A 27,563-nucleotide genomic window follows, 5' to 3' on the forward strand; every position below is an offset into this window, starting at 1 on the left:
ATTAGATATTTCTTGCTATTGCGCAATACTGTGCAATTGAAAATATTTGCTATTGCACAATACTGTGCAATTGAAGATTTCTTGCTATTGCACAATACTGTGCAATTGAACATTTTTTGCTATTGCACAATACTGTGCAATTGAAAATTTCTTGCTATTGCACAATACTTAATATAATAATTTTGGATCCTGATTTGAACCAACTTGAAAACTGGGCCCATAATCAAAAATCTAAGTACATGATTAAATTCAGCATATCAAAAAAGCCAAAGAATTCAATTTTTATTAAAATCAAACTTAGTTTAATTTTGGACCCTTTGGTATTTAATGTAGACCAATTTGAAAACGGGACTAAAAATTAAGAATCTACATACACAGTTAGATTTGGCATATCAAAGAACCCCAATTATTCAATTTTTGATGAAATCAAACAAAGTTTAATTTTGGACCCCGATTTGGACCAACTTGAAAACTGGGCCAATAATCAAAAATCTAAGTACATTTTTAGATTCAGCATATCAAAGAACCCCAAGGATTCAATTTTTGTTAAAATCAAACTACTAGTAAGTTTAATTTTGGACCCTTTGGACCTTAATGTAGACCAATTGGAAAACGAGACCAAAAATTAAGAATCTACATACACAGTTAGATCTGGCATATCAAAGAACCCCAATTATTCAATTTTTGATGAAATCAAACAAAGTTCAATTTTGGACCATTTGGGCCCCTTATTCCTAAAAACCTGTTGGGACCAAAATTCCCAAAATCAAACCCAACCTTCCTTTTATGGTCATAAACCTTGTATTTAAATTTCAAAGATTTCTATTTACTTATACTAAAGTTATGGTGCGAAAACCAAGAATAATGCTTACTTGGGCCCCTTTTTGGCCCCTAATTCCCAAACTGTTCAGACCTCAACTCCCAAAATCACTCCCAACCTTCCTTTTGTGGTCATAAACCTTGTGTTTAAATTTCATTGATTTCTATTTACTTATACTAAAGTTATTGTGCGAAAACCAAGAATAATGCTTATTTGGGCCCTTTTTTGGCCCCTAATTCCTATACTGTTTGAACTAAAACTCCCAAAATCAATCCCAACCTTCCTTTTGTAGTCATAAACCTTGTGTCAAAATTTCATAGATTTCTATTTACTTCAACTAAAGTTATAGTGCGAAAACCAAGAAAATGCTTATTTGGGCCCTTTTTGGCCCCTAATTCCTAAAATTTTGGGACCAAAACTCCCAAAATCAATCCCAACCTTCCTTTTGTGGTTATAAACCTTGTGTTAAAATTTCATAGATTTCTATTCACTTTTACTAAAGTTAGAGTGCGAAAACTAAAAGTATTCGGACGACGATGCAAGACGACGCAGGACGACGACGCCAACGTGATAGCAATATAAGACGAAAAATTAAAATTTTTGCGGTCGTATAATAATATTCAATATAACCAAAAACGAAATAATGTCCTTAAAATTACCAATTTAGAGGCAGTAACCTAACAAAAGGTTGTCAAATTTATCTGATTGTTCAGGGCAGATAGATCTTGACCTGATAAACAAACTTACCCCATGTCAGATTTTCTCTAAATGACTTGGTGTCAGAGATGAAAGCCAAAATCTGCATCTTACCCCTATGTTTTATTTTTAGCCATAGCCCATCTCGGTTGTTTGGCCAGGTTACTGGACACATGTACAAAACTAGATACCCAAATGATGATTGTGGCCAAGTTTGGTTAAATTTGGCCAAAGAGTTTTAGAGAAAAAGATTTTTGTAAAAGTTCACGATGACGGACGCCTAGTGATGAGAAAAGCTCACTTTGGCCTTCGTGCCAGGTGAGCTAAAAATGTGGAAAACTGTTTATTTGAGTGAATTTTCAAATTTAAAGGACCACAAGTGCACAAACTCATTGGATTTTATTAATATTCAAACTTGACCTGTAACCCATGATAAAGCAAATCACCAAATATCAAAACAATATATTCAAGTACGGAAAAACAAAATGTGGAAAACTTATTTGCTGGACAGACAGATGGACGGATTGCAAACTTTAAAATTCCCTTCGAAGAACACTAAAATATCTGACAGCTTTCTACTCACACAAGTATTTTTATTGTACATTCAACTGTAAGTGCTTGTCACTTGTTAATTTTCTGGTTATTGAATACAGCTTTAAGTATGTCTTTCCTATCTCCATCTCTATTTTCTCTCATTGTCTTTCATTCAAAATAATGGCAAAAGCCATCTTGAATCATTATCCAGGTTATCTTTTTCATATGTCTAAGGAAAGGAGATTTTAATTAATAACCAATTTGAAAGAAAAATAATAAAATAAAAGACTAAAACAGACAGGGTTGTGAACAATAGTTCTTATAGTAGTGAGAATGCTCGCAACTAAACATTCCAGGATACAAAATATGGAAAACAAAAATTGGAAAAGTCTATGAACAACTTCATAATTATGCACAATCTTTGTGTCAAAAACAAAAGTTGTTACCATCTAACAAATATTTGGCTGAATCAGTTTAGAAATCTGGAAAACTGGAGAAAGAAATCCTTATGTGAACTTTAAGGGATCAAGTTCCAAATGAAGTATATGACACCAATTAGGTACACACATTACCCTGCCTAACCTTCAGATTGACAACCATACTACAAGTATAAGCCAGTTTTGGTCTTCCTATAACCTGATGAACTACTGAAACATGCTCTTCTTTTTTTAACTAATTTGTGTCTGCATTTAAAACAATGAAAAAAATCAAAATCATGTTTGAACTGTTTATTTTCACATTTAATGTTCAAGTTTATTCAAAATAAAACATATATAAATAATAATCATATTTCAAATCTTCAATATTGAGTTTCTGATGCATGTTATTAATAAATTTGCAATAATACTAGTGTTCTACAACTATTAAAATGTTAAAACATTATTTATAACGATTCTTTTTTAAAATTAAACCAAAAAAGCAACTCATGACTTGTCAAAATTGTGATTTTTTCACATGCACCATTTTGATTTGGAAGTTCTGAACATGTATTACTTTCTAAATCAAACAGTAGCTTATAATCTCACATTAAAACAGGAATCCAAAATTCCTTTATCTTAACATAGTAATCTGTTAAAACATGAATAATGGTAGATTTAAAGCTGAGGAAAAAATTAAAAGAGTGGACATTTGTTTAAATGTTTCTATTTTGCAAAATATTATAACTTAAATGTAAATCCTTCATTTAAGATTTTTTTTTTTTTTGAAATATTATTATATTAAATCTTTAAAGTACTGCAAATCTTGATACCATGAAAATATATCCATTAGATTTTGTTACCTAACTATACCTAAGTATATCAAATGTTCCCATACCTTTCTCTTTTAGAGTTTTAAAGTGATTTTACCAATAATGGACTAAAAATATGCATCCTTAATGAAAACTGAAATTTATGATAATAATGTAAATAAACATGAGATCAAGAAACTAACACATGATAACAATGTTATGTAAACAAACATATATGTGAAGCTATCTTTAAACAATGTTTATGCATCTAAAATGCAATTAACAATAAAACAAAAACACATATCAAACTAAGCGTGAAATATTCTGTCAAAAACCAATGATTAATGTGGAAAAAATGGACCATTAAGTTTGAAATTTAACAAAATTACTCAAGATAACTGAACATTAAAACATTTAAGTTATAAAAAAACAGGTGCACTAGTCAACAATGACAAAACTAGGTCAGATCCTAGTCAACAATGACAAAAACTAGGTCAGATCCTAGTCAACAATGACAAAAACTAGGTTAGATCCTAGTGAACAATGACAAAAACAAGGTTAGATCTAGTCAATAATGACAAAACTAGATCAGATCCTCAATAAAACTGGACTACACTAAACCATGACACTTAAACATGTGATCATATGGTGATAGTTGCGTCAAAAAATTTATAAGCAAAATCTCATGGCACATTTCAATTAAACAATTATCAATGACCCATCAAGCAAATGATAGACAGATCACAGTAGGATAAAAGTTATAAAATCATTTTCTTTTAAGAAGTATTTTTTTAATCAGATAAAATTTGGTTCCACCAAATCAATGTAAATACAAACATTAAGACATAAACAAACAAAGAATGTTACCATAGTACATGGATCCCCCACTAACATTATCATTTTCTGGGTTAAGCGTACCGTGAAATTGGGGTTGAAACTCTTATTTGGCATTTAAATTAGAAAGATCATAGCATACGGAACATGTGAACCAAGTTTCAAATTAATCGGACTTCAACTTCATCAAACACTTCTATGACCAAAATCTTTAATCTGAAGTGGGACAGACAGACGAACAAACTGACCAACAGATCAGAAAACATAATGCCCCTCTATCATAGATGATCGTAGGTGGGGCATAAAAACAGCTTATATATGTCTAAAAAATTAATTTAATCTAGTTAAAAGTACTTTTGTTTATATATTTTAAGGGATTTGTTTGGATAGAAAATGGATACATCTGAGATAAATCAAATACACAGGAAATTAACCTGATATCTATACATATGGACATATTGGTATATCTAAAGAGCTAAGCAAAACAGACAATAATGCCAAACATCAAGAAGATAGGTAAAACTGAATATTAAATGGTTTTAAAAAACATTAATTCTTACTTAATTTTAATATACAATAAACAAAAAATGTGTTTTCAGCTACAACCTTTAAACTATCAAATAAACAAACTTTGAAATTATTTCCATTTTTTAAACGTATATCAAAAAGGTTCATTCAAATAAAATTGCTTTAACATGGAATAATGTGGTTGTAAAACATTTATTTTTGAATATGTCTTGAATTGTATAATATAAATTTTGTTTCACAAATGTGTTTTTTTATTCATTTCAGGAAATTCAGAATTAACTCACTTAGTTAATTGGACAATACAAAAAAAATAACACAAGTAATGAGGGAAGATTAGTTTTCATCCTTTTATACCATGCATTTCAGAAACTATCCAGTTCATCTAGTTTGACCGTTTAAATATTTGAAGACATGTTTGCTTTTAAATATATTGAAGTAGATTTCCTCATAAATGTTCATTTCAAAATCAATCTTAAAAGAAAAAAAATTGATGCATTGTCGTAAAGATATATGCAAGATAAGCTTATACCAATTAGAAAAGTCTATTTATCTATTTATATATATATATTATAGCTAAGTGTCGTCTACACTGTTATCTAACAGCTGTTCTAAAATTCTAATTAATTGCAAGGTATGTATTTACAGATGTGAAAATATACAAAATTCGTAATCTCTTTGTACAAAAAATTATTTTTTCTGATTGCACTTAAAATATATCATAATAATGAGGTGACAATAATAAATGAACAATGTTTTGTTCTGAACAATGGCATCAGACAACAGATGTGTATACACTAAAATCCAATCCAATGCTATGTAGTCAGAATGTTACATTCATCAAAATTTAGAATGTTTTGATATATAATTACATCGTCTTCACAACAGGAATTTTTTCTTCGTCCATTTTCACAACACTGACAAAAATAACGATACATCATTTGAATTTACCATAATAGCAAACTTCTGGTGGATGAACAAGTTTTTCAGGAAGTAATTGACTTTTAGCACTTTCATCCGAGTAGATCATCCCATTTAGATGGTCCCATTCATAGCACTTTAAATAAGTTATTCAATGATACAATACGACTGATGTGGTTTAATCCTTTCAGACATTTCTCATTCAAATTTCAAGTATCCAACGAAGAACATTTAATGCCATGAACATTTTCTCTCACACCTCATCTGGTAAAATTGTCACTATTAATCTTCTCTCTGGCCAGGAATATGTTTTAGGAAATTCAACCTGTAAGCAGAAATAGTAACATTATTTTTTTGCATTTAATAAAAAAAATAAGACAAGAAAAACTAAAATCAAATTGCATTTTGTATTATAGGAAGAAGTGTATGAAAGGAACGACATGACTTTGTGCCATGGTTACCCATTATGCAAAACAAAATATATGCAGTTGTGTATTTTGCTTCCACACCTACCCTTAATTTTCAGGACTACCTTCACACAAATAGACATTTTTGGTTATGCATTGTAAAAGCAGAGACATTAAAGGTACAGTCCACTATGATTCAAGTCTAGAACATAACCCTATATTGTCTTAGTCAAATATTTTTAATAACATAACTTCCTAACCTTTTCCCCCTTAAGAACATATATATTTTTCGCTAAAACAACTGTGACATACAGTATTAAAGACTTGTGCTGCTCATATTTCAATGTTCACATGAAGGACTGGGTATTGAAAACAAATATATGTCTCTTCATATACTAGCTATTGAAAATGTAACCAGAAGATTAGCAAAAGTCAGTGAGAAGAATGGCCATTTTTACAAAGAATGCTAGTGATTCCAGCAATTCAATATAAACTATCTTTGTTAATTCGTTATTTATGATAATTCATTATCAGTAAATAATAAGGAGGTGTGGTGTATTTGCTATGGAGACAACCAAAGACCAAAGGACAAAAATTGAAATGTTTTCCGGTCATTGTACAACTTCAAACAATGAGCAAAACTAATTCTAGGATTTTAATACCTTTAATCTCCAGTAATCACATATTGTTCTGATTGGTTTTTTTTAAGAATTACTTTAATTATCAGAATAACTTGTTTGTATCTAGGAATGTTTGGTCCTAAATGCGCTTCAACTTTGTACTTCATTTGGCCCTAATAACCTTTTATGATTTGATGATGAGTCTTATGTAGACTAAACACGTCTGGTGCAAATATAAAATAAAAATCCTGATGAGGTTTTTGTTTATAGATTTACACCTACATACCTCTTCAGGGTTTAACAACTCTTCAATGTCCATGTTCATTTCTTCTATAAAGTCATCTGTTAATAATACCTGAAATTGCAAATTGCAAATATACATATTTTCTCTTGACAAAAGTCTTTACCGTAATCAAATCATACTTGTAACATGCACTCCATATTTTCTCTTTAATTAATATAGATGTCAAATATTCAAGAATATAATACCATATTGAACTTTGAAATTTGAACCAGTCTAATATAAATTCAGTGGTATTGACATTCTGATTGTCCTTGATTTGATTTAAATTTTTACAGTGCTTTTGTTCAGATTGTTTTTTATGCTTGGAATAGAAAATCTTGTTGCAGTTCCCTATTATAGCCTGCATTAGTCCATTCTAGTCACCCCTTGTCTAGATTCTCATTAGCTTGGAGAGATAAACAAAAACTGCATGATAAATCATAAATGATTATTTCAGTAAATTTTAGTTTTGAGGTCAGTGTTTTCTCTGATATTGACTTAACTTTTGTATTGTCTTTTTTTTCTATCATAACCTTGTGTATCTGTATTTAAGCATTGTTTCTGCCTCATCTCATTTTCTCAATTCATGAATTAGGCTGTTAGTTTTCGTGTTTGAATTGTTTTACATTTGTTATTTCAGGGCCTTTCATAGCTTGCTGTGTGGTATGGCTTTGCTCATTGTTGAGGGATTAAAGATGATCTAATTGCTACCCTTCTACATCATTTGGTCTCTGGAGGAGAGTTGTCTCATTAGCAATCATACCATGTCTCCTTATTTTTATATGGTAAATAAACTCATCATAGTCATATGAATATTAGAATATAAAATAACTCATTAGTAAACTACATTTGTCCATTCCTTACCTGTAACCATGGTCCATGAGCAGCAAAGGGATGGTTTTCATCGGCAATTGAACCGTTAACACTCAATGATACTAATGTAATAGCAGTGTCATTTAAAGCACTCATAAATGTAAAATGTCTTCCATGCTTTAACCTGCCACGTAATGCCAAGGGAAGTAATTGGCCTGCTTCTAGGTTAAATTTTAAATGTACTGCGTCTAATGAGCGAGTGCGTAGTAATTCTGTTGGTCCATCTGAACATGTACTATCAAATGACTGTTTTCTTGACTGACGGCTATAAATATAAGAAAATCAGTGTTAAAACTCAAATAAACTGAACTAACACAAGAATTTCCAAAAAACAATTTGTTTACCCAATTATCTCACAAGTGTACTTGGTCTATGAACATCATATCAACTTTGGTGGATAGATGCAGGGTTGGCAAAGTATTACCCACCCGGGAATTCCCGGGCGGGAAAACCCGGGTTTTCCCGGGCTGGGCAATACTCCCAGAAATGGGTAATAGTGGGCATTACTGGGCAATATGATTTTGTAAGCTTATTTTAACACAAAATAGTAAAGACTTGTTATAGTTTCATAGTATAACAGCTAAATATATATACTTTTTATACAGATAACCATTGACCATGTTGACAGTCTAGAAAATTCAATTTCATTCTCTTCTCTATTAATTCTATACGTAGGAAGAATTCAAGATTTGCACATTTAAAGATACCTTTTAATTACCAAGTATTGTTTCAATAATCCAAAGTTTGAAAAATGCATTTTATTGCAGTGTTTAAGTGAATTGTTAATTTTAATTGTTATACATTTATATTGCTAAATAAACACCCTACAGGGTCATGCCATTAACACTTATAAAATTGAAAGGACTGATTATTGTTACATAAACAAATCTGTGTTCTAATCCGAATAATTACTTATTAATTAGTGACAGTGCATATACATTATTTAAATGTGATGTTTCTTTAATACATATAAATGTTAATTCTTAATAGGAGCTATATTCATGATATTCATTTGAAAAAAATTATGTATTTGCTTTCTATTTACAGTTTGCCAATCTAGACAAATGCCAAACAAACAAAATAGGGTATAAATATCTTATTAAATGTACTGTATTTGTGTTTATCACTGAATCCTCTTTAAAATTCAGACAAATATTTTATATTACCCAGTATTGCCCAGTATTACCCACTAAAACCCAGTAAAACCCGGGTTTTCCCAGTATTTCCCACTGGGCTGGGCAATACTCATAAAACCCGGGTTTTTGCCAACCCTGGATAGATGTCTCAATGGCAATCATACCACATCTCCTTTTTTTTTGTAGTTATAAAAGACAGAGGCTTTATATCTTGTCACATAATCACATGATCAGAGATATGTTTCAAAAGATACTTATCTTTTTACTTCTTGCTCTAAAATCTTTGATCATATATCATGTATATTAACTTAAATACATTTCTATTATTCATCATCACAAAACTTTATTATGTAATTGTGTAATATTGAATTCCCAAAACTAAGTAAAGGCTATAATTCCAATTTTCCATCATTTTTAATTCAATTTCTAAATAAATATGCGAAGTTGTGTTCTTTTCTGAAAGACATATATTTAGAACTATTGTTTTAAGGCTTTATTTATCAGCAAAGTACTTACTCATATTCAAAATTCTCTCTCGAGTCTCTTCTACCAAAATTACTTGGTCTGGTTAAGCCTTTCTTTAATGTTGCTTTTATTTGTTCTGAATCTAAAATATAAATGTTCAGATTATATATACTGATGAAAATAAAATTTGCAGTTTTAAAATAAATGAAACAACAAACCAAATATTTTCAACTTCAGAGACATTCAATGATAAAAGTTGGTGTTTTTTTTCCTTCATTTTCTGGTACATAATATTTTACGAAAAGGTTTTCAGTCAAATTAAAGGGAAATTCCGCGATTTTTTACTTATCATCTAATTATGTTCATCTTAACATAAAAAACCCATTTGCAAAGTTTTAAATTTATATTCCTTCTAATAACGGAGAAAATCAAGTATTTGTAACTTTTTTGGTTGAATTCTCGAGTGGGTCGTGACGTATTAGCCCGATTTATTGAATTCTGGGAAAAAATAAAATCTGTTTAACTCTTATAGCTTATCGACAATATACGTAATTAAAAGCGCACAGCTGACGAATGGTCGAAGTTATTAACCACAATATAAGAATGAACGAAAATGAATATGCATATACCGTTTTGTATTGATTGAATTAAACTCCTATAAAATTATCTCTAGTAAATGTTTTTGAATAAATTTAATTAATTATTGTTGAGATTTTTTTCATAAAATATTTATTGAACATTTTTACTGATATAGAACTGAAAATATTTCAGTTCTATTTACCGTTATTGTTTTGATAATCATTTCAATGCAACTAATGTGTGAGCAGAGTGTGTATATTATTTTGTAAAGGTCACTGTATATTTCTCGGCTTGAGGTCAATTCGTTTACCTTGTAGCTATTTAGCCGCAGGTGTGAGTTCAAGCGTACACAGGTATAAATGTTGTTATTTGAAAAGGATAAACAGAAAGGATTAGAAAGAGTATGCTGTCACGATGTTAATACACTAAGATTTAATACACGATGAGAATAAAGATACAATAATTAAATTGTGTAAATTAATTGAAAATAAAATTCAGATTCGTAATTCCGAAAGTGTATAAAAATAAAAGGAAACAATTTTTGATTACTTTCTTAGCGGCAATTGGCGTAAAGATTCAAATATGAAGCAAAAAATAGTAGTTTTAATCTTTTATAAAAACTAAATGCAATATTACCCAATTTGATATACCATTGTACCACTATGTCTAAACCACACCGGCAAAATTTGCTCGGACTCGATGGTATCTAACATCCGACACAATGACGGAACACCAATAGACAAAAGAAAGGTAGGTTTCTCCTTATTTTTTTTTATTTTTTTTATGATATCGAAGAATATATATAAATATACAACTATTTTCTATTGTGAGATGCAATATTTTCTACAACCGTTCTATATTAACGGAGAAATAAGTCAAAATGCATGTCAAAATGACGAATTGAGTAAACCTTGCCTCGAAATTGTTTAATTTCTCGTTAAATTGTTCACATTGTACGGAAAGAAAGGTACGGGAAGATAGATATTGACACGGAGATTGCAAATTTAGTTATTATGAGCATCTCCATAATTGTATCTCTGTGTATGGAACGAAAGAAATGGGTCATGTCAAAATGGAACTGGCCGGTTTCGTCAATGTATACAACCCGGTTTCGTCATATATTTCAAAATGCATAACCCGGTTTGGTCAAATAAAAAAAATCATAATAATATTACATTATAATTGATTATTTAACTTCAGCGTTCAAAAGGAGTTTTGTGGGTCGTTGGAAAACAAGTTCGTTCACCGGACAACGGCTTATTATTTATATGAGTCTCAGATTCAATAAATAATAAGCAAACACTTGAATTCCTACTCTTATAGAACACAAATATTTTAATTTACTTTGCATTCCGAAATTTTTTGAACAGCATATTGAGATTAAAGCTCTCTAAATATGCGTTTTCTATATTAGTTATGGGAAAATATGTTGAACATGTTTAAACTTGAAATTAAAGTTTACGGTCTTAAAAATCGAAACACACAATGGATATGTGATTTTCTCGCACTAAAGGATGGACACCTTTATAAGTAATCTAATCATTCTATGTATGTAATCTTTTCTACAATCGTTAATATAAGGGATAATTTCAACTATGATACAAGTTTTGGCACACATTGCGCATTTACTATACAGGCTCTGTAATCGGACAAGTTAAGGTTTTTTCATAATTTTTTATTATTTGTACTTTTGTTGTACTGTTTGTGTCAGCGACAACACTTTGACTCAGTCCATTCCCGAATCACACGCTTGTAATTCCATGGTTGTCTTTGGTTGCTTTATACCATATGCGTTTTGAACATAAAATAGGCAGGTAGTTTTCTTGTTTGAATTGTTTTACACTTATAATTTAGGGCCCTGTTTTAGCTTGCTTTCATGCAGTTTGTGTGTTTTTCTCATTGTTTAAGGCATACGCTGACCTAAACTTGATTAATTCAACATAAGTTTTGTGTCTAAAAGAAAGTTGTCTCATTGTCAATGTTTATGGGATAAGTGGTTACCGTCACTTCTTCTTAATAAGACCTAGATATAAATGACGGTCATGTTTTTCAAACCAACTTTTATTCACATTGAAAATACAAAACTGTCAGATATTGTTTTCGAAAGTTATCTTGAAGTTTCAATTGAATTTGAACTGTACAAAAAATGAATTTGAACTGTAAAAATAATGTGAAAAACATGCCTATGAAAATAAATGTGCCTACCAGAAACGGGGAGAAAGTTACAAATCTCACTGCTATGTTATGGATGCTTAAGTGTGAAAACTCGCTTTAGTGCGCAAGTAACACAGTATATATAGTTAGTACCAGAAAATCTGGCAGGACTGCATGCATGATTAATTTGTGCAGAACAGTATAGACTATAGTCGGTTTGGGACTGTTCGTCAATGATTGAATGCATAAATGTATTAATAATTGATAGTAAATATTGTAAACTAAGTGTATATAATATAGTATAGTAAATTAAAATTATGGCACAATCAAAACACATCCTTTTATTTTTCATCTTTACATACTACTATTATAAACAAAGAAAATATAATAATGTTACAAAATAATTAGATACCAGTGTTTGCTATTCAGTATTTATATTCCATTTAAAATTAGTTGGAAATAAGGGATACGCCTTTCATTTGGAAAATGTGTATTATCATAATTAACTATGTCCAAAAGTGCCCGTTTAAAATAGATTTTAACACGCCAAGTATACTTTACAATAAATATATATTTAAATTCTCGAAAGACAAAGTTCAGATCCGTGCCAAAGTTTCTTTTCATAAATTGTTTGTTCAAAAAACAAAAACAAAAAAACCGGGTGATATATATAGACGAATCCGGGTGATTGTGTAGTAACAACATTGACGAAACCGGTTTATTTTAATTTGACATGACCCTTTTCTTTCGTTCCATACACAGAAATACAATTATTGAGATGCTCATAATAACTAAATTTGTAATCTCCGTGTCAATATCTATCTTCCCGTACCTTTCTTTCCGTACAATGTGAACAATTTAACGAGAAATTAAACAATTTCGAGCAAGGTTCACTCAATTCGTCATTTTGACATGCATTTTGACTTATTTCTCCGTTAATATAGAACGGTTGTAGAAAATATTGCATCTCACAATAGAAAATAGTTGTATATGTATATATATTCTTCGATATCATAAAAAAAATTTAAAAAAATAAGGAGAAACCTACCTTTCTTTTGTCTATTGGTGTTCCGTCATTGTGCCGGATGTTAGATACCATCGAGTCCGAGCAAATTTTGCCGGTGTGGTTTAGACACAGTGTGTACATCTGTTTGATATCATTGACTTTACCGGAATTTCTTAACTTGTATTTAAATCTGGCTGTGTTTAAATGCTAATAAAACTATTGCAATTTTAAAGTTTTTAATTGACAAAAAAATACAACATACAACATGCATGATTTTTTTTAGTTTCTTTTTAACATTTTATTCTTACATAATTAAATTCATTTGACAATCATTTACACGAACTTTTTGTGAAAAGAATATCAATTATCTAAAGCTAAGGCATTATTTCTTTTGAGGATTTTTGAGGATTTTTTTTTAAATTCTATGATAATATTTGTGCAATGTTGAACATGATAACCGTCATTAATCCAAATAAGTAATACAGTAGTTGTAATAAAAGTTATATTTTAGTCATGCATAACTGATATTGACGAATTTATAATAGTTCGTCCATACATCGTTGTTCTTGAAACAATCATTATTAGTATACATGTAAGTTTCCTGACGTATAAGAGCTATTGAGGATGAGCTCCAGAGAAATCAGACTAGTGGCGTTTCGTTCGTTTGTTTGTTGGGAAAGGAGAGGAAATGCAACTGCTTGTACAGATAAACGACAGAATTACCATACAAGCATTTATAGTCAACACAATCAGAAAGAGTTCCCATCGTTAGACGGGGAATATGAAGGCTTCCAAGAATGAACAAGTGACATGTCTAACTCTGAACAGTTAGAAAACAGACTATCGACATCGACCGCTTGTTCTTAATATTTGAAACTGTATGCATATATATACGTATACGTTTATGATATATATAGTGATGAATTCTTGCGTCTGACAAAAACTAAATTCCTTCATGGTTATATCTTGCCATACGTTTATATTGGTTTGTAAGGTGATTACTCACAATCGTTATTTGAAAATCCTGTTTGTGAGATGTAGATTCATTTCAATACAGAAATTTCGTCTATATATTTCACAAGTGTATAACACGGAGAAGCTCTGAAGGTCCATTACTCCCATTTTGTTTGGGTGTGAACCATCGATGTTTACAGCAATATCACAGAATAAGATGATGATGGTAGAAAGAACTATGGGCGTCATGTGGCAAATATTACATGCATATCGGACAATGAGTTGTCAATCTGTATGAAAAGATTTCCAATACAACCATATTATTGAGAAGGAATGTTTACATGCTATACTCTCGTACTAGTATTACAGGGTTCTTGTGGCGTTCACCTTAGACACACATCTTTTTAACGATGTTTAAAAAAAAGACAGAACCAATTTAATGTCATATTTCCCTATTTTTTAAATATAACTAAAAGTCTTTTATCTGACAAGAATACACCTATTTAGCGAACAAGTAATTTATTCTTTTTTCTGTTATTGAATACCAAAAAAGAAAAGAAATCCCGAAATTAATTTGAAACTTTGATACTCAAAAGTTTCCCAGCAAAATATTCACATTCCCTGGGGATAATTAGTGTTCGTCCAGTGGCATATATAACAATTGTGATGACGAAATACTTCCTTTGTTCGAGAACAATCTTATTGAAATATAAATCTGTGATTTTACTAGGTCTACAGCTTCAATGAACCAAAGCAAAAGTTATACATCGACCTGTATTTAAATCAAATTGGTTCTCTTCTTCTTCTGGTATACAATAGTCTATCGACATTCGATGATTACATACTGTTGGCATACGTGGACTAGTCTATTTACAACACTTTTACCCCTATTTATTCAAAATATATGTTTTTTTCTTATGTTCAATGTATACATGTATATATTTTAAATTGCGCTATAGTTCCGTAACTTTTATCCAGTCGTATAAACGAATCGTCGGCAAGTGCGTACATTTTTTTAAATCAATATTTCTGGTCTGTTCCAATCTGTCCTTCACTATTGACAATGACTATATATTACATTTTCCCAAATTCACCCTTGGAAAAAATATTTAAATAGATTTTAATTTCATCAAATCTTATTTTTTGGGTATTATTTATATGTTTATGAATTATATTCTTTAAACCAGAAATGTTATTTATAAACAAGCGTATGAGTTTAGTAATGACAAGTAAGACAGAGTTGTATATTATTCATCTGATAGTTCAAAATGGAAAGTTATAAGTTATAAGTTATCAGCCGTGTACACTGATCAATACCTGCAGAAGTGAAACGATGCATGAACTTGCAAGCCCGACAGGAAATCGCTTGAATACCTGGACGTGTCACCTCACACCCCTCACAATACCTTTGGAAGTAATACCTTTAGCCATGCTGGTGATCAGATGAGGGAAGATCAAAATATATTTGTTTATTACTTTAAATAATTATGAACAAATTAGATTTTCGAAAACAATTTTCACGGAACACTTATTTATGATTTCAACTTTGACTTTTCACCTAATTCCAATATCAACAGTTTAAAAACAACAGACCATGGTAATTTAAAATAAGTAAGAATATTTTTCGTATCAAGTTAGTTAGTCGGATAAAACAACCGTACGATTGACAAGATTATCGACACGCAATTACGACTACATCGGTTACTGTAGTTTTGTTTCTTTGTGGTTTATAGACATATCGTTTTTATTAATCGGGAAAGAAGACAAAATGGCGGATCGCAGAGAATTGATACTCTAAATTTAAAATCGATGGTGATCGCTTATCTAGCGGAATAAAACTTTAATATCTATGAATTTGAGCATTTTAATACAGAATGAACATAATATCAATTTTTGATTTTTTTGCGAAGTTTCCCTTTAAGAAAATATTTGTTAGATTTCTTGTAAAACTAGTTTTAAAATCAATGAATCAACTAGCAAACAAAACAGTGTTAACTAATAAGACATTAATGTTACATCAGCATGATTAGGTGGAGGTTTTTTTCTTCATTTTCTTTCAGTTAAATCAAGAAAATATTTGTAAGATTTCTTGTCATAGTTTTTAACTTATTGATGCTAGTCTACAACCAATTGTTTGCATTATCTTTATTTTATGTAGAAGTCCACTCAAGCGAGTACTTTTGTTTTCAAATAGGACCTTGTTCTCAGCATTGTATGCTTAAAGGTGACTTGAAGAACAGCATAAATGATTCAAATTTATTTAACAATAATACAGACAACAGTAGTATACTGCTGTTCAAAAGTAATAAATCGATTGAGAGAAAACAAATCCAGGTCACAAACTAAAACAAAAATCAGGGATTTAAATAAATACACAACATCCCTTCTATTCCATAACACCCTAAAGACCTACCAAAATCTGATATTCTTGGTCTGTCCAGTTCATTACTGTTTCTTCTCTCCTCATGCATGTGGTTATCATCTTCATTGAAGTAATCCTCCGATCCTTCTCCAGGTTCCTCCCAGGAACACCTACTGTTCACTCCTGACAGGTTGGATCCTTCAGTCTCTATACCCTGGTCCACTCGGTCCTGAAGATGTGGGTCAATCTCAAATATGGTCTCTCCTCTTCTCATATCAGTTATTAACCATGGTCCACCAGCACTGAAATTATTACAAATCATATTATAGACAGGGTCTAAAATCTAATTAAACCAATGTATGGCATTTCTGAAAAAATCAGCTAACTATTTTTAGTGAAACTTTTTCAATTGGTCAATATTCAATCTATTGGCTTAGTTTTTATTGTCATACAAATCTTGGTTTCAATTTGATAACACAATTTTTTACTATACTTTCTATTTATTCTATTGTAAACAATAGTTCTATATTCTATAAAATTAAAAGAGGAGGTACAAAGAGTGCAAAAAAATATATCAATATTGAATTATGTGAAACTGTTTAAAGCACATCACTTCTCAAAATAATTTCCATAAGTAATTTATTTTTTAGATTACCTACTTGCTGGCATAACAAAAATCTATTGAACAAAACTTATATTCTGGTAATTCTGCCTAAATCATCTCAATAATGTCATATATATTACATTTGATAAACCTGAAAATCTCACTCCAAATATCCTTGTAAAACTGCTTGATAATGATTAAGGTCCCAGGCAATATCAACAATTTATAAATACTTCATTAAAAAAAAGTGATATATAATGATGTCAAAAACATTTTTTAATATTATTAGGAGGGGACCTTTAATATAAATGTGGGGCAGTTTTTCAACCTTTTTAATGTATATTTTATTTATAAGTTGAATTTAACAGTTAAAATCCGGATATTGATTTTACCTATATTTATCATAAAGGAAACTGTTTTAAAATATCAAACACCATAACAAATTAATGTTCTCATGAAGTGTTAATTTTCATAAACGTGAAAGGAAAGAAATAAATATGAAACACTTAACATGCAATGACATATTAACTAGCTTCTGTTTAGACTCATCTGGGGGCTAGAAAGCTAGCATAAACAGGAGTAAGACCATGAAAGGCTAAAATAAGCCCATGATCTTAAAATATGTTTTTAATTAGAACATACTACAAAATTTACGAACATTTTGGATTGTAGTTGCTGCCAAAATTTTCCGGGAGCTATTAGGTAAACAAATGTGCAAAATCATTGTGCTAACTTTGTAGACTATAATGCACTTTAATGAAAAGATTGGTTTAACTTAACATTTAATTTACAGCTTTTGAAATAGATACATTAAAGAACCAAATTTAATGTTTTTTTGGCAAAAGTGTAGATTGCCTTTCTTCCACACAAATAATCTACAGTTTTAGTATTTCATATCAAATTTACTTAAATCTCAACTTAAATAACAACAAATTACACTGAATATTTATCCCATGCTCTATATCATGTTCTAACATGTCTTACCATGGTATTGATCTGACCAGCTCTATAACACCAGGCCCATTCCAATGCTGAGCTGCCCTTAATTCTTCTTCACATAATCCAATAATCTGCAACATTAATTAATAACACATGTTTTATGCTTGCTTTATAAAAACAATGTCAAGATATATTTTTTTCATGGCTGAACTGAATTAAAACATGTATTTGTATAGGAGCCTGTTATTCGGTGGTTGTCATTTATTGGTGTGGTTCATATTGGTTTCTTGAATTTATATAGATAAGACTTTTGGTTTTCCTGTTTGAATTATATAACACTAGTTATTTGGGACCTTTAACAGCTTGCTGATCATTGTGAGGCACTGATCCATGTTGAAGGTCAGGGCTCACACTACTTCAGAATTATAGGGAGAAGTGACTTCTCTTTTTGAAACTGATAGGGAGAAGTGGTGAGATTTGAAAGAGAAGTGCTCATTCTCGCTGTGCGATAAAATGTTTGGATTTTACAATAGTATAAAGGGCCATATATGTAAATAATGTTCTTTTTATACTGTTCAATTCATATCTGAGTAAAAAAATTACAATTAAAGTAACATTTGAAATTAAAAGTTGTTTAAGCTTGTGAGAAACTACCAACTAAATATCTAGCACTAAAAAAATAAAAAATATTTAAAAAAATGTAAAGAAATTATAATATATCAATTACAATTTAATTAAAAATTATCTTGTGTATGACATTCAGTGTTTCTCATAAAAAAATATAAAAGTTATTAAGCTGGGCCATAATATATTGATATTAGTATAATAGTCTCAGAGTTAAGTAACTTTAATCAATAGTTTGAAACAATCCATAAAAAATATAAGGAATTATATACACCAATCAATTAGATGTAACCAAAAGTCTCTTAATGCGTGTGGAATGCGTAATTTTTCCCTTTGGGATCAATATTCTTCTGTCAGCTGTTCCATCCGTGCGTCCGTAGTAATTATTGTAAAAGTACGGATTTCGGTCATAGCTGGTTCGGTTCAGATCCGTAGATTAGAAATCGGTCAATGGCGGACGAATGCAAGAAAATTTACAAAAATAAACGATGTTTGACAAGTTATTTGGAAAGAAACATGACGTTTTTAATGCAATAAATGGATTAAAATTTACTGGAGGCAACTTTTATCACGTTTAAATGAAGTAACAAACTTATTTTGCCGCCGAAATTGAGGTTGATGTACGTTTTCGAGTAACAAGCACCGGTACTTGCAGAAATGCACGAAGTGATAAAAAGTTGTATTTTTATCAAATAAACTGCTACACACTGCGAAGACAATGCTTCAACCTCTTTTCAAAAGATAATGAATCATTTATGTCTGAAATTTTTTAATTATCAATAAAAATTTGATGTTTCATCAACTTGGTAAAAATTGAAAATGTCCGATGACGGAAGCGACTGAAAGCGACTGTCGTCAAGAACAGGGCGACTTGTTTTCGCTTTTGGGGGGTCGAGGAAAGCGAAGTGACGGTCGGGAAGGCGACTTCTTCGCCCAAGTCGCCTGGTAGCGTGAGCCCTGGAAGGTCATACTTTTTGACCTATTCTGAGAATTTCTGACTTGGGTGGAGAGTTGTCTCATTGGCACTCATACCACATCTTCTTATTTCATATATATGTAAACAGTATATGCATTCCTGTTGTTAAAGGTATTATTTCTCCAGAAAGTAAAAAGGACTAAAACACTACACATTCAGTATTTTTTGCAGGTGAGAAATGTGACCATTTTGAAAACCATTGGACAATCTGAACATTTTATAAACATGTATTTTTTTAATCACAGAATATATTTTGCAATTTGAACCAATTTTAAAGCTTCAACTTTCCTATATCATTTAATTCCTGATAAAACCAAAAATTCATTAAACTTACTTGTACAAAATTTACACTACCAAATGGTGTACTAATGGGTAATAACTGTGCATCTTCTGCCATAAGCATGTGTTGAATTCTCGACTCACTTCCGTCCAATGGCATATTCCATGGAACATGGTCACCACTATATAATACATTTTCTAAAAGGCAAAGAAAAATATTCTTTATACAAAATACAAATGGTGTGCAAGTATACATAAAATCTTTATCAATTTGTTTTCTGGCAAGAAGTTATTTTTGTTGTTGTGATGATTCAATTTTTGTCAAAATGGTAGTAAATATAATTACTTGTACATGTATTTCTATCTTGACACTTCTAATCTATTTTTAAAATGTTTCAGTTATTATATATCATATATTATAGTAGTCTATTTTCATACAAACAACAAATTTTGTATTTCTGAAAAAGAAATATCCTCATTTCTTTTTAATTGTCATATATTTGTTTCATACACTTGTTTTTTTATAAAGTAATACTTTCAGTTTATGTAGATATCATTTATTCTCCATTTGTAAAACTCTTAAAAGATTCAATGAAATGTTTCAGAATTAAAAGAACAATGAGTATATATTTTTTTTTATCTCATACACTAATACACTTCAAAATAACATTAAATTACGGGTCATAAATGATTTACATGTGGGTCACCAAACACAGCGTTTGGTGTCTACCTTACTCCTGAACATATTAGTATTATTACCCAGAATCTTTGGGATTCTGAAATGACAAAATATCAAATTACCTGTTTGGAACACATATCTAGACAAGGCCTGCATTAAAGTGGCAGGCCATGTTGGTGGGTTTGTTTCACCCTGTTCACGTTTGAGTCGAAAAGTTAATTCAAAACCAAATCCACTTGGTCCTTCGTTTCCGTTCATTCTGAACTGATGACTGAAAAAGAACAAACAGATACTTTGTAATTGATGCATGTTGTTATATACATTTTAACATATATAGTTATTGTTATAAAATAACATTTCAGAGAGAAAAAAACTGACTTGTTTCCATCTTCATCTAAGAGCTGATACATGTATAAACAATCATCACAAAGTATCATGTGAAGTTTTTAAGGTTTCATCTGCCATTACTGGTAACAAATGTTTCCAGCAATTAATTCATTTCAATCTTTGGCATGTCAAGAAAAATGTTTTGTAAATTTTGTTTTTACAAAAGTAATTGTTTCCAACATAATTATTTATATAATTTAATTTTGGTTATTGGACAAAAAAAATAGTTTGATTCTCCTGTAACAAAAGTCACTTGTTGCAATTTTTTTTAGATTTCAAGTATACAATATAGAGAAAGATTTGTGAAAGATTAAAATCACATTAGTCAGATCAAAGAAATACCCTTACTCTTTTTTTTTCACAAATTTATATAGCGTATAAAAATATTTAATTTCTTCTCCCATTTTCTATTAGTAGTATATGTAGATTATAATGCTTTTTACTGTGACAATTTTTCTGAAATTTTAACTTTAAAAAAAATTAACGATCCTTTCATTTAATAAATTTCACATGAATTATTTAGGTTGATTGTAATATCAAAATTTAATTTCGTGTGAAAATATCCTAAGAAACAGCAACAATTCCTGACTATTCTAAAAATATTGTAAATTGATTAAGAAATTGAGTAATTCTAAAATTTTATATAAAATAATAAAGAAAAGGTAATGAAGGTATTTGTCTAAATGATGTTTATAATATCTAATAATCTATATTCATTGTAAAATTCATGAAATATGGAGTCAAAATATCCAATACTGTTGCATTAGATTTAAAAGATTCTAGAAGGTTCTTCTTCATTTATACAGAAAGACTACACGTAGATTAGCGCATGTTTATCAGTTTTATATGTCACAAGAAAAATTCCCAAGTGCACAACACCATTTTGTTCATTTCCTTGGTCCACTTTTTCTGACCATGAACTTTATCATTATATCTTCAAGTTTGATGATTGTAAGAGTTTGATTCAGTCTGAAACTTACTCATGTACTCGACCATCTCCATGCAAGTCTGACAGTCCGTAACTTATATAATGCCAGTGGGGAGGTATTCCTCGGTTTTCATCACCTGGATTAGAGTACATACTAATATAGTCCAAAGGATCTGGACCTCCAAGCCTGAAATGAGAAATATGAATTCATAAATTAACATGTGAAATGTACAAATACTATAACCAAAATTAACACAAATCCATCAGCGATTACATTATTTTCAATATTTCAATTATTTAAATAATATTTTAGTCTACATGATCTTCATTATATATATTTAAAACGACTGAATATTAGTCAATGTTCATTCCTACGAGGGAGCTGGCCATGGATTGATATGAGTAATGATACATGTACACAATAAATAAATTATATAAACATGTACAAAACAACACCAATAATGTTTCCTAATTTTGTTATTCATGTTGTTTTGTACACTTTTTAGGTGTTTATATACACTGTCACACACATTTATAAAACTAAATTTTAAAATTGTATTATACAAACACCATGTACATGTACATTGTACATAACACAGAGAAAGCAAACTCCATTTTTTGTTATATCATGGGGTTAAATCTGCTTCCAAGATTACACCCTATAAGTAAAAAATATCAAACTTTAACATGTTAAAATTTAAAGCAGCTTTATATTTCTCCAGATTTCAAGCCAGTTGGTACTCATTCCACGCATGCTTTTAATATATTCAAATTTGTATGAATAAATAATAATAGTAAAACTTTAACAAACTTTTTTGATATATATGTTCAGAAAAAGCAAAATACACTGTCACGGATATAATACAATGAAGCAATTTTTCCAAATCAAAATAAAATCATTCCCATATTTAGTAGTAATAAAAAATCCTAGGAAACGTTGGTTCTCTTCAGGTATTTTGCCTTCTTCTATTATAACAAATGGCAGTCGTGTAATTTATGTAGCACAAAAGTGCAGAAAGTGGTGTTAAACAACTATCATTCATGATATAAAATAATATTGGAAAAAAGCATATTTCATGAAAAAAAAATCTTAACCATTTTCCATTATCATGATTATAATACAACTTATTACTAATTATGTATAAATATTATTGCAATAACTATACCAGTAATAAGTAAATGAAACTTACTGGCATCGACAAACTTCTCTCATTTTTGCAATGTGCAAAAAATGTCGTCGTCTAACAGACAATATCCAAACAACACTGAATAGTATTGTTTTTCGTCACAATTCAAAAGTATTAATTCCAAATATTTTCACGAATCTATAATCCATAAATTTATATTCCATGCAACATGTAACCTTACACAACACTGATTCTCTTTTATCATTGAACTATCTACCTCGACAGGTGTTTAAATTCTTGCCGATACCTGTGTTTTAAAAAATATTTGTCTCATCTTCCATTTGGAACGTTAATGTTTAAATTAGGTATTTAATATCGTGTAATTCCCCCCACACAATGCCACCACTGTTCACCTCCGCTAGAAATTATTATTGATTTAAAGACTCATGCTGTAATATTTATTTATCCACCTTAAAAGAGCTTAGATAGTTGTCATAGAAACAGTGTACCACCCAAGGTTTCAGTTGATGAGGATCACCCCCTAGTGTTTATTGGTGTCAATAAAATAACTCTCCTAGCGGCAACGCCTGAGACCCCCTGCTATCATGTAAACAAAAGTCTTACGATAGTTTACACTATTTTCAATAGCATGAGTGTTTTTAATGCAATCAAGCGCGACCCTATAGAAAAACAAACTTTGTGGGATTTAAATCTCTCTGATTCACCTGGTCAATTATATCTCATTGAAATGTATCTTTAATTGGTAAAATTAGAATATAAATTAATAAACACACCAGATATAGAAACCACATGTGAAGGGAAACTATTTTCATAACAAGACATTGTATTGCTACTGAATGACAGAACAATACATTCAGACAATTTTTCAATTTTATTTCCCACCACATAGATTCTACAAGTTAATGGTCTACCCTCCTCAGTGATATTATGGTTTGCATTCCAACTATAAAATTAAATATCTATAGAAACCTACAATTCCATCTCTTTTTAATGTCTTCACATTCTGTCAACATTCAATTCTTTATGAATTACTTTATTAAAATATTTCAAACATGAAAATGACAGCAGTTTTATATTGGAAAAAATTAGTTTGTTTCCTAACATGTAAAGACTTTTAGAAGCTTAAGTTACTTCAAAGTTCTTTTAAAGAGAAAAAAGTGTTCACACTAAACATGAACTCCTCTATGAAGTTACCTGCATATTTTCTTAATTCATTCAATTTTTATTGATTCTATTACAGTGACTTGACTGATAGTGTTGCTATCCAACAATTGCAATTCATTCAAAATTTTGACCAAATTGCAATTTGTTTTATTAAACCAAATTGTTCAACTGGTCAGAAATTTGAACAAATTGTTCAGTCAAAATGTGAAAGTGCAAGGTGATAAAATAAATCATACTTACAATCCTATAAGACTTTAACTCCACTGTGTTGATGTTATTTTTAAATTAGTTTATCAATCTGTATAGTTATATATAGCTATTACCATACTAAAGGTGAACTGTTTTATTTGTAATTGCTATAAAAATGTCCAAACTAAGCTTTTATATAGTTTTTCTTTCAAAATGTATTCTATATTCATAAGAATCACACAGTATATGAATAAAAACATCATATTCAGTAAAATAATTTGTAAAATTGCAATATATTTGTAGGAAGGGGAGATAATCTTTTTTGGTTTCAAAAAGTCTTTATTCAAAAGAATAGTATTTTAGGTTATTTCCCAAAGGAAACTTATCAATAGCATATTGTTATTTCACATATAGTTTACTGAATATATGATGTATTATTTTAAATGATATATGATTCTTATAAATATAAAATCCTTTTCGAAAGAAAAACTATATAAAAGCTTAGTTTGGACATTTTTATAGCAATTCAAAATAAAATAGTTGACCTTTAGTATGGTAATGGCTATAATATAACATATATGATATAATATAATTATACCAATTGCAACTCATTCAAAATTTTGACCAAATTGCAATTTGTTTTATTAATCCAAATTGTTCAGCTGGTCAAAAATTTGAACAAATTGTTCAGTCAAAATGTGAAAGTGCAAGGTGATAAAATAAAATATACTTACAATCCTATAAGCCTTTAACTCCACTGTATTGATATATTATATCATATATGTTATATTATAGCCATTACCATACTAAAGGTCAACTATTTTATTTTGAATTGCTATAAAAATGTCCAAACTAAGCTTTTATATAGTTTTTCTTTCGAAAAGGATTTTATATTTATAAGAATCATATATCATTTAAAATAATACATCATATATTCAGTAAACTATATGTGAAATAACAATATGCTATTGATAAGTTTCCTTGGGAAAATAACCTAAAATACTATTCTTTTGAATAAAGACTTTTTGAAACCAAAAAAGATTATCTCCCCTTCCTACAAATATATTGCAATTTTACAAATTATTTTACTGAATATGATGTTTTTATTCATATACTGTGTGATTCTTATGAATATAGAATACATTTTGAAAGAAAAACTATATAAAAGCTTAGTTTGGACATTTTTATAGCAATTATAAATAAAACAGTTCACCTTTAGTATGGTAATAGCTATATATACCTATACAGATTGATAAACTAATTTAAAAATAACATCAACACAGTGGAGTTAAAGTCTTATAGGATTGTAAGTATGATTTATTTTATCACCTTGCACTTTCACATTTTGACTGAACAATTTGTTCAAATTTCTGACCAGTTGAACAATTTGGTTTAATAAAACAAATTGCAATTTGGTCAAAATTTTGAATGAATTGCAATTGTTGGATAGCAACACTATCAGTCAAGTCACTGTAAATTAATTACCATCTCTAGTGTCCCAAGTAGATAAACACAATTACATCTGAAGAGGGCCTTTTTTGTAAATAATAGGTCATAATTTAATTTTTTTAGAAGTGGAATGGGGGGGTTGGGGGAGGGGGTGAAGGGATGCTGCCATTCACAATCAAAATACTCCCTTTAAAAATTGCAGCAACATCCCCCCCCTAAAAAACTCTTCTCATTATATCCTCATCCCTTTTTTGTACAATAAAGGGTAGGCCAGCTCATCCTTCCTTTAAGTTCTCATTCAATTTTGATTTAAGTATAAATTTGCTTTGAACTTGAACTTTGAAACACAGAAGTAATAATAACAACCCTATTTTTTACTGATGGATTCTTAACCTCAAGATTCTTGGGTATGTGTATTGAAAACCATAACAAATATCCGCATGTGGTATATACCCCATTCTAAATGTCACTGGAGTCATCAGCTGCTGAGATACATGTATTTATACAAACACCAAGCGTGAGATAAAAATCACTATAAAATCAATAGGGTCATACATGAAGCGTTTACAAAACCTGAAAGAGATAAATAATCTTAAATATCGGTATTTGTTTAGTTCTCACACAGAAGGTCTCCCAACCTTGATGACAAAATTAAATTTATTTACATCAAAACTATCATTTAACTTAATTGATCCAATTAAAAAGCTTCTATTGAAAAATTGCGTCTACGCGGAGGCCAAATTGGAGTGATCTTTTATCATCGCAGGGGACATTGGAGTGATAATCTTCTAAACAGAACTGACTGGGAGGTGTCATAAATATTTAATTCTCAGTTTATTTAATATTTAACTTTGGCCTACTATTCAGATACTTCAGCTAATCTTTAAAATGATTTAATAGCAAACTACAATAGAAAAGATTAAACAAAGCTGTCTGATGTAGGACAGTTAGCAAGTACAACTGATATCATTTGTCAAACAATACTTCATACCCCAAAATGGGAAGAATGTGAAATTATCAGTATTCAATCAAACATAGCATATTTTTTAAAATAACAAGATAAATGTATTAATAAACAATGTGTCTTTATCCCCAGTGCTCTGATGACATGACACTGTCTGGCATCAAATAATTTTATTTGATTTAATATTTTTAACAATCATGGCAGTGAAATTATCAATGGTCATGATGAAAAGTTATTTATGTAAATGTTATATAATTTATAAAAACAGATAAGGGTCAGTGGCAGATCCCAGGGGAAGGGCATCTGGGGGACGATCAATGCATTTGAAAGGGGATATATAGTTGGAACCCCCTTTTTAAAATAACTGGATCCGCCCCTGAGGTAGAAGTGGTTTAAAAACTTAAAAATGAATTGATCCATATATTAATATTTTTTCTAATTTATAATTCTATATATATATGTACTTTTCATTTTAACAATCATGACAGTGAAATTATTAATGGTCATGATGAAAAGTTATTTATGTAAATGTTATATAATTTATAAAAACAGATAAGGGTCAGTGGCAGATCCCAGGGGAAGGGCATCTGGGGGACGATCAATGCATTTGAAAGGGGATACATAGTTGGAACCTCCCCCCCCCCCTTTTTAAAATGGCTGGATCTGCCCCTGAGGTAGAAGTGGTTTAAAAACTTAAAAATGAATAAAAGTCACTGTTTCTACACTTTTTTTTTTTAAATTAAGTAACGGTCATGTAGTTAAGGAAATGAATTGATCCATATATTAATATTTTTTCTAATTTATAATTCTATATATATGTACTTTTTATTTTAACA

At 29.9% G+C, this 27,563-nt stretch overlaps 1 protein-coding gene and 1 long non-coding RNA gene across 3 annotated transcripts in view; one reads left to right on the plus strand and one right to left on the minus strand.

Moving 5' to 3' along the window:
- The first annotated feature begins 3,651 nt into the window (after positions 1 to 3,651).
- LOC143073120 (uncharacterized) lies at positions 3,652 to 3,997 on the plus strand. Its single transcript, XR_012977400.1, has 2 exons — positions 3,652 to 3,739; positions 3,772 to 3,997. It is a non-coding gene; the product is annotated as an uncharacterized LOC143073120 (long non-coding RNA).
- Positions 3,998 to 5,176: 1,179 nt separating this feature from the next.
- Positions 5,177 to 27,563, minus strand: part of LOC143073119 (suppressor of fused homolog) — a 32,386-nt gene continuing 9,999 nt past the window's right edge. Inside the window, exons 1-10 of one of the 2 annotated variants that reach the window (XM_076248442.1) lie at positions 23,004 to 23,168; positions 21,866 to 22,000; positions 20,621 to 20,769; positions 19,875 to 20,017; positions 17,986 to 18,071; positions 16,449 to 16,699; positions 9,394 to 9,484; positions 7,733 to 8,006; positions 6,872 to 6,940; positions 5,177 to 5,883 (exon numbers count right to left, since the gene is read on the minus strand). In XM_076248442.1, the coding sequence (XP_076104557.1) occupies positions 5,812 to 5,883; positions 6,872 to 6,940; positions 7,733 to 8,006; positions 9,394 to 9,484; positions 16,449 to 16,699; positions 17,986 to 18,071; positions 19,875 to 20,017; positions 20,621 to 20,769; positions 21,866 to 22,000; positions 23,004 to 23,026 (1,293 nt within the window). In that variant the 5' untranslated portion in view covers positions 23,027 to 23,168 and the 3' untranslated portion in view covers positions 5,177 to 5,811. Of the gene's footprint in view, positions 5,884 to 6,871; positions 6,941 to 7,732; positions 8,007 to 9,393; positions 9,485 to 16,448; positions 16,700 to 17,985; positions 18,072 to 19,874; positions 20,018 to 20,620; positions 20,770 to 21,865; positions 22,001 to 23,003; positions 23,169 to 27,563 lie in introns of those variants that run through there. The other variant, XM_076248441.1, reaches the window with a different exon arrangement.

The sequence above is a fragment of the Mytilus galloprovincialis genome, chromosome 4, assembly GCF_965363235.1.
Source record: "Mytilus galloprovincialis chromosome 4, xbMytGall1.hap1.1, whole genome shotgun sequence".
Classification (NCBI taxonomy): Eukaryota; Metazoa; Mollusca; class Bivalvia; order Mytilida; family Mytilidae; genus Mytilus; species Mytilus galloprovincialis.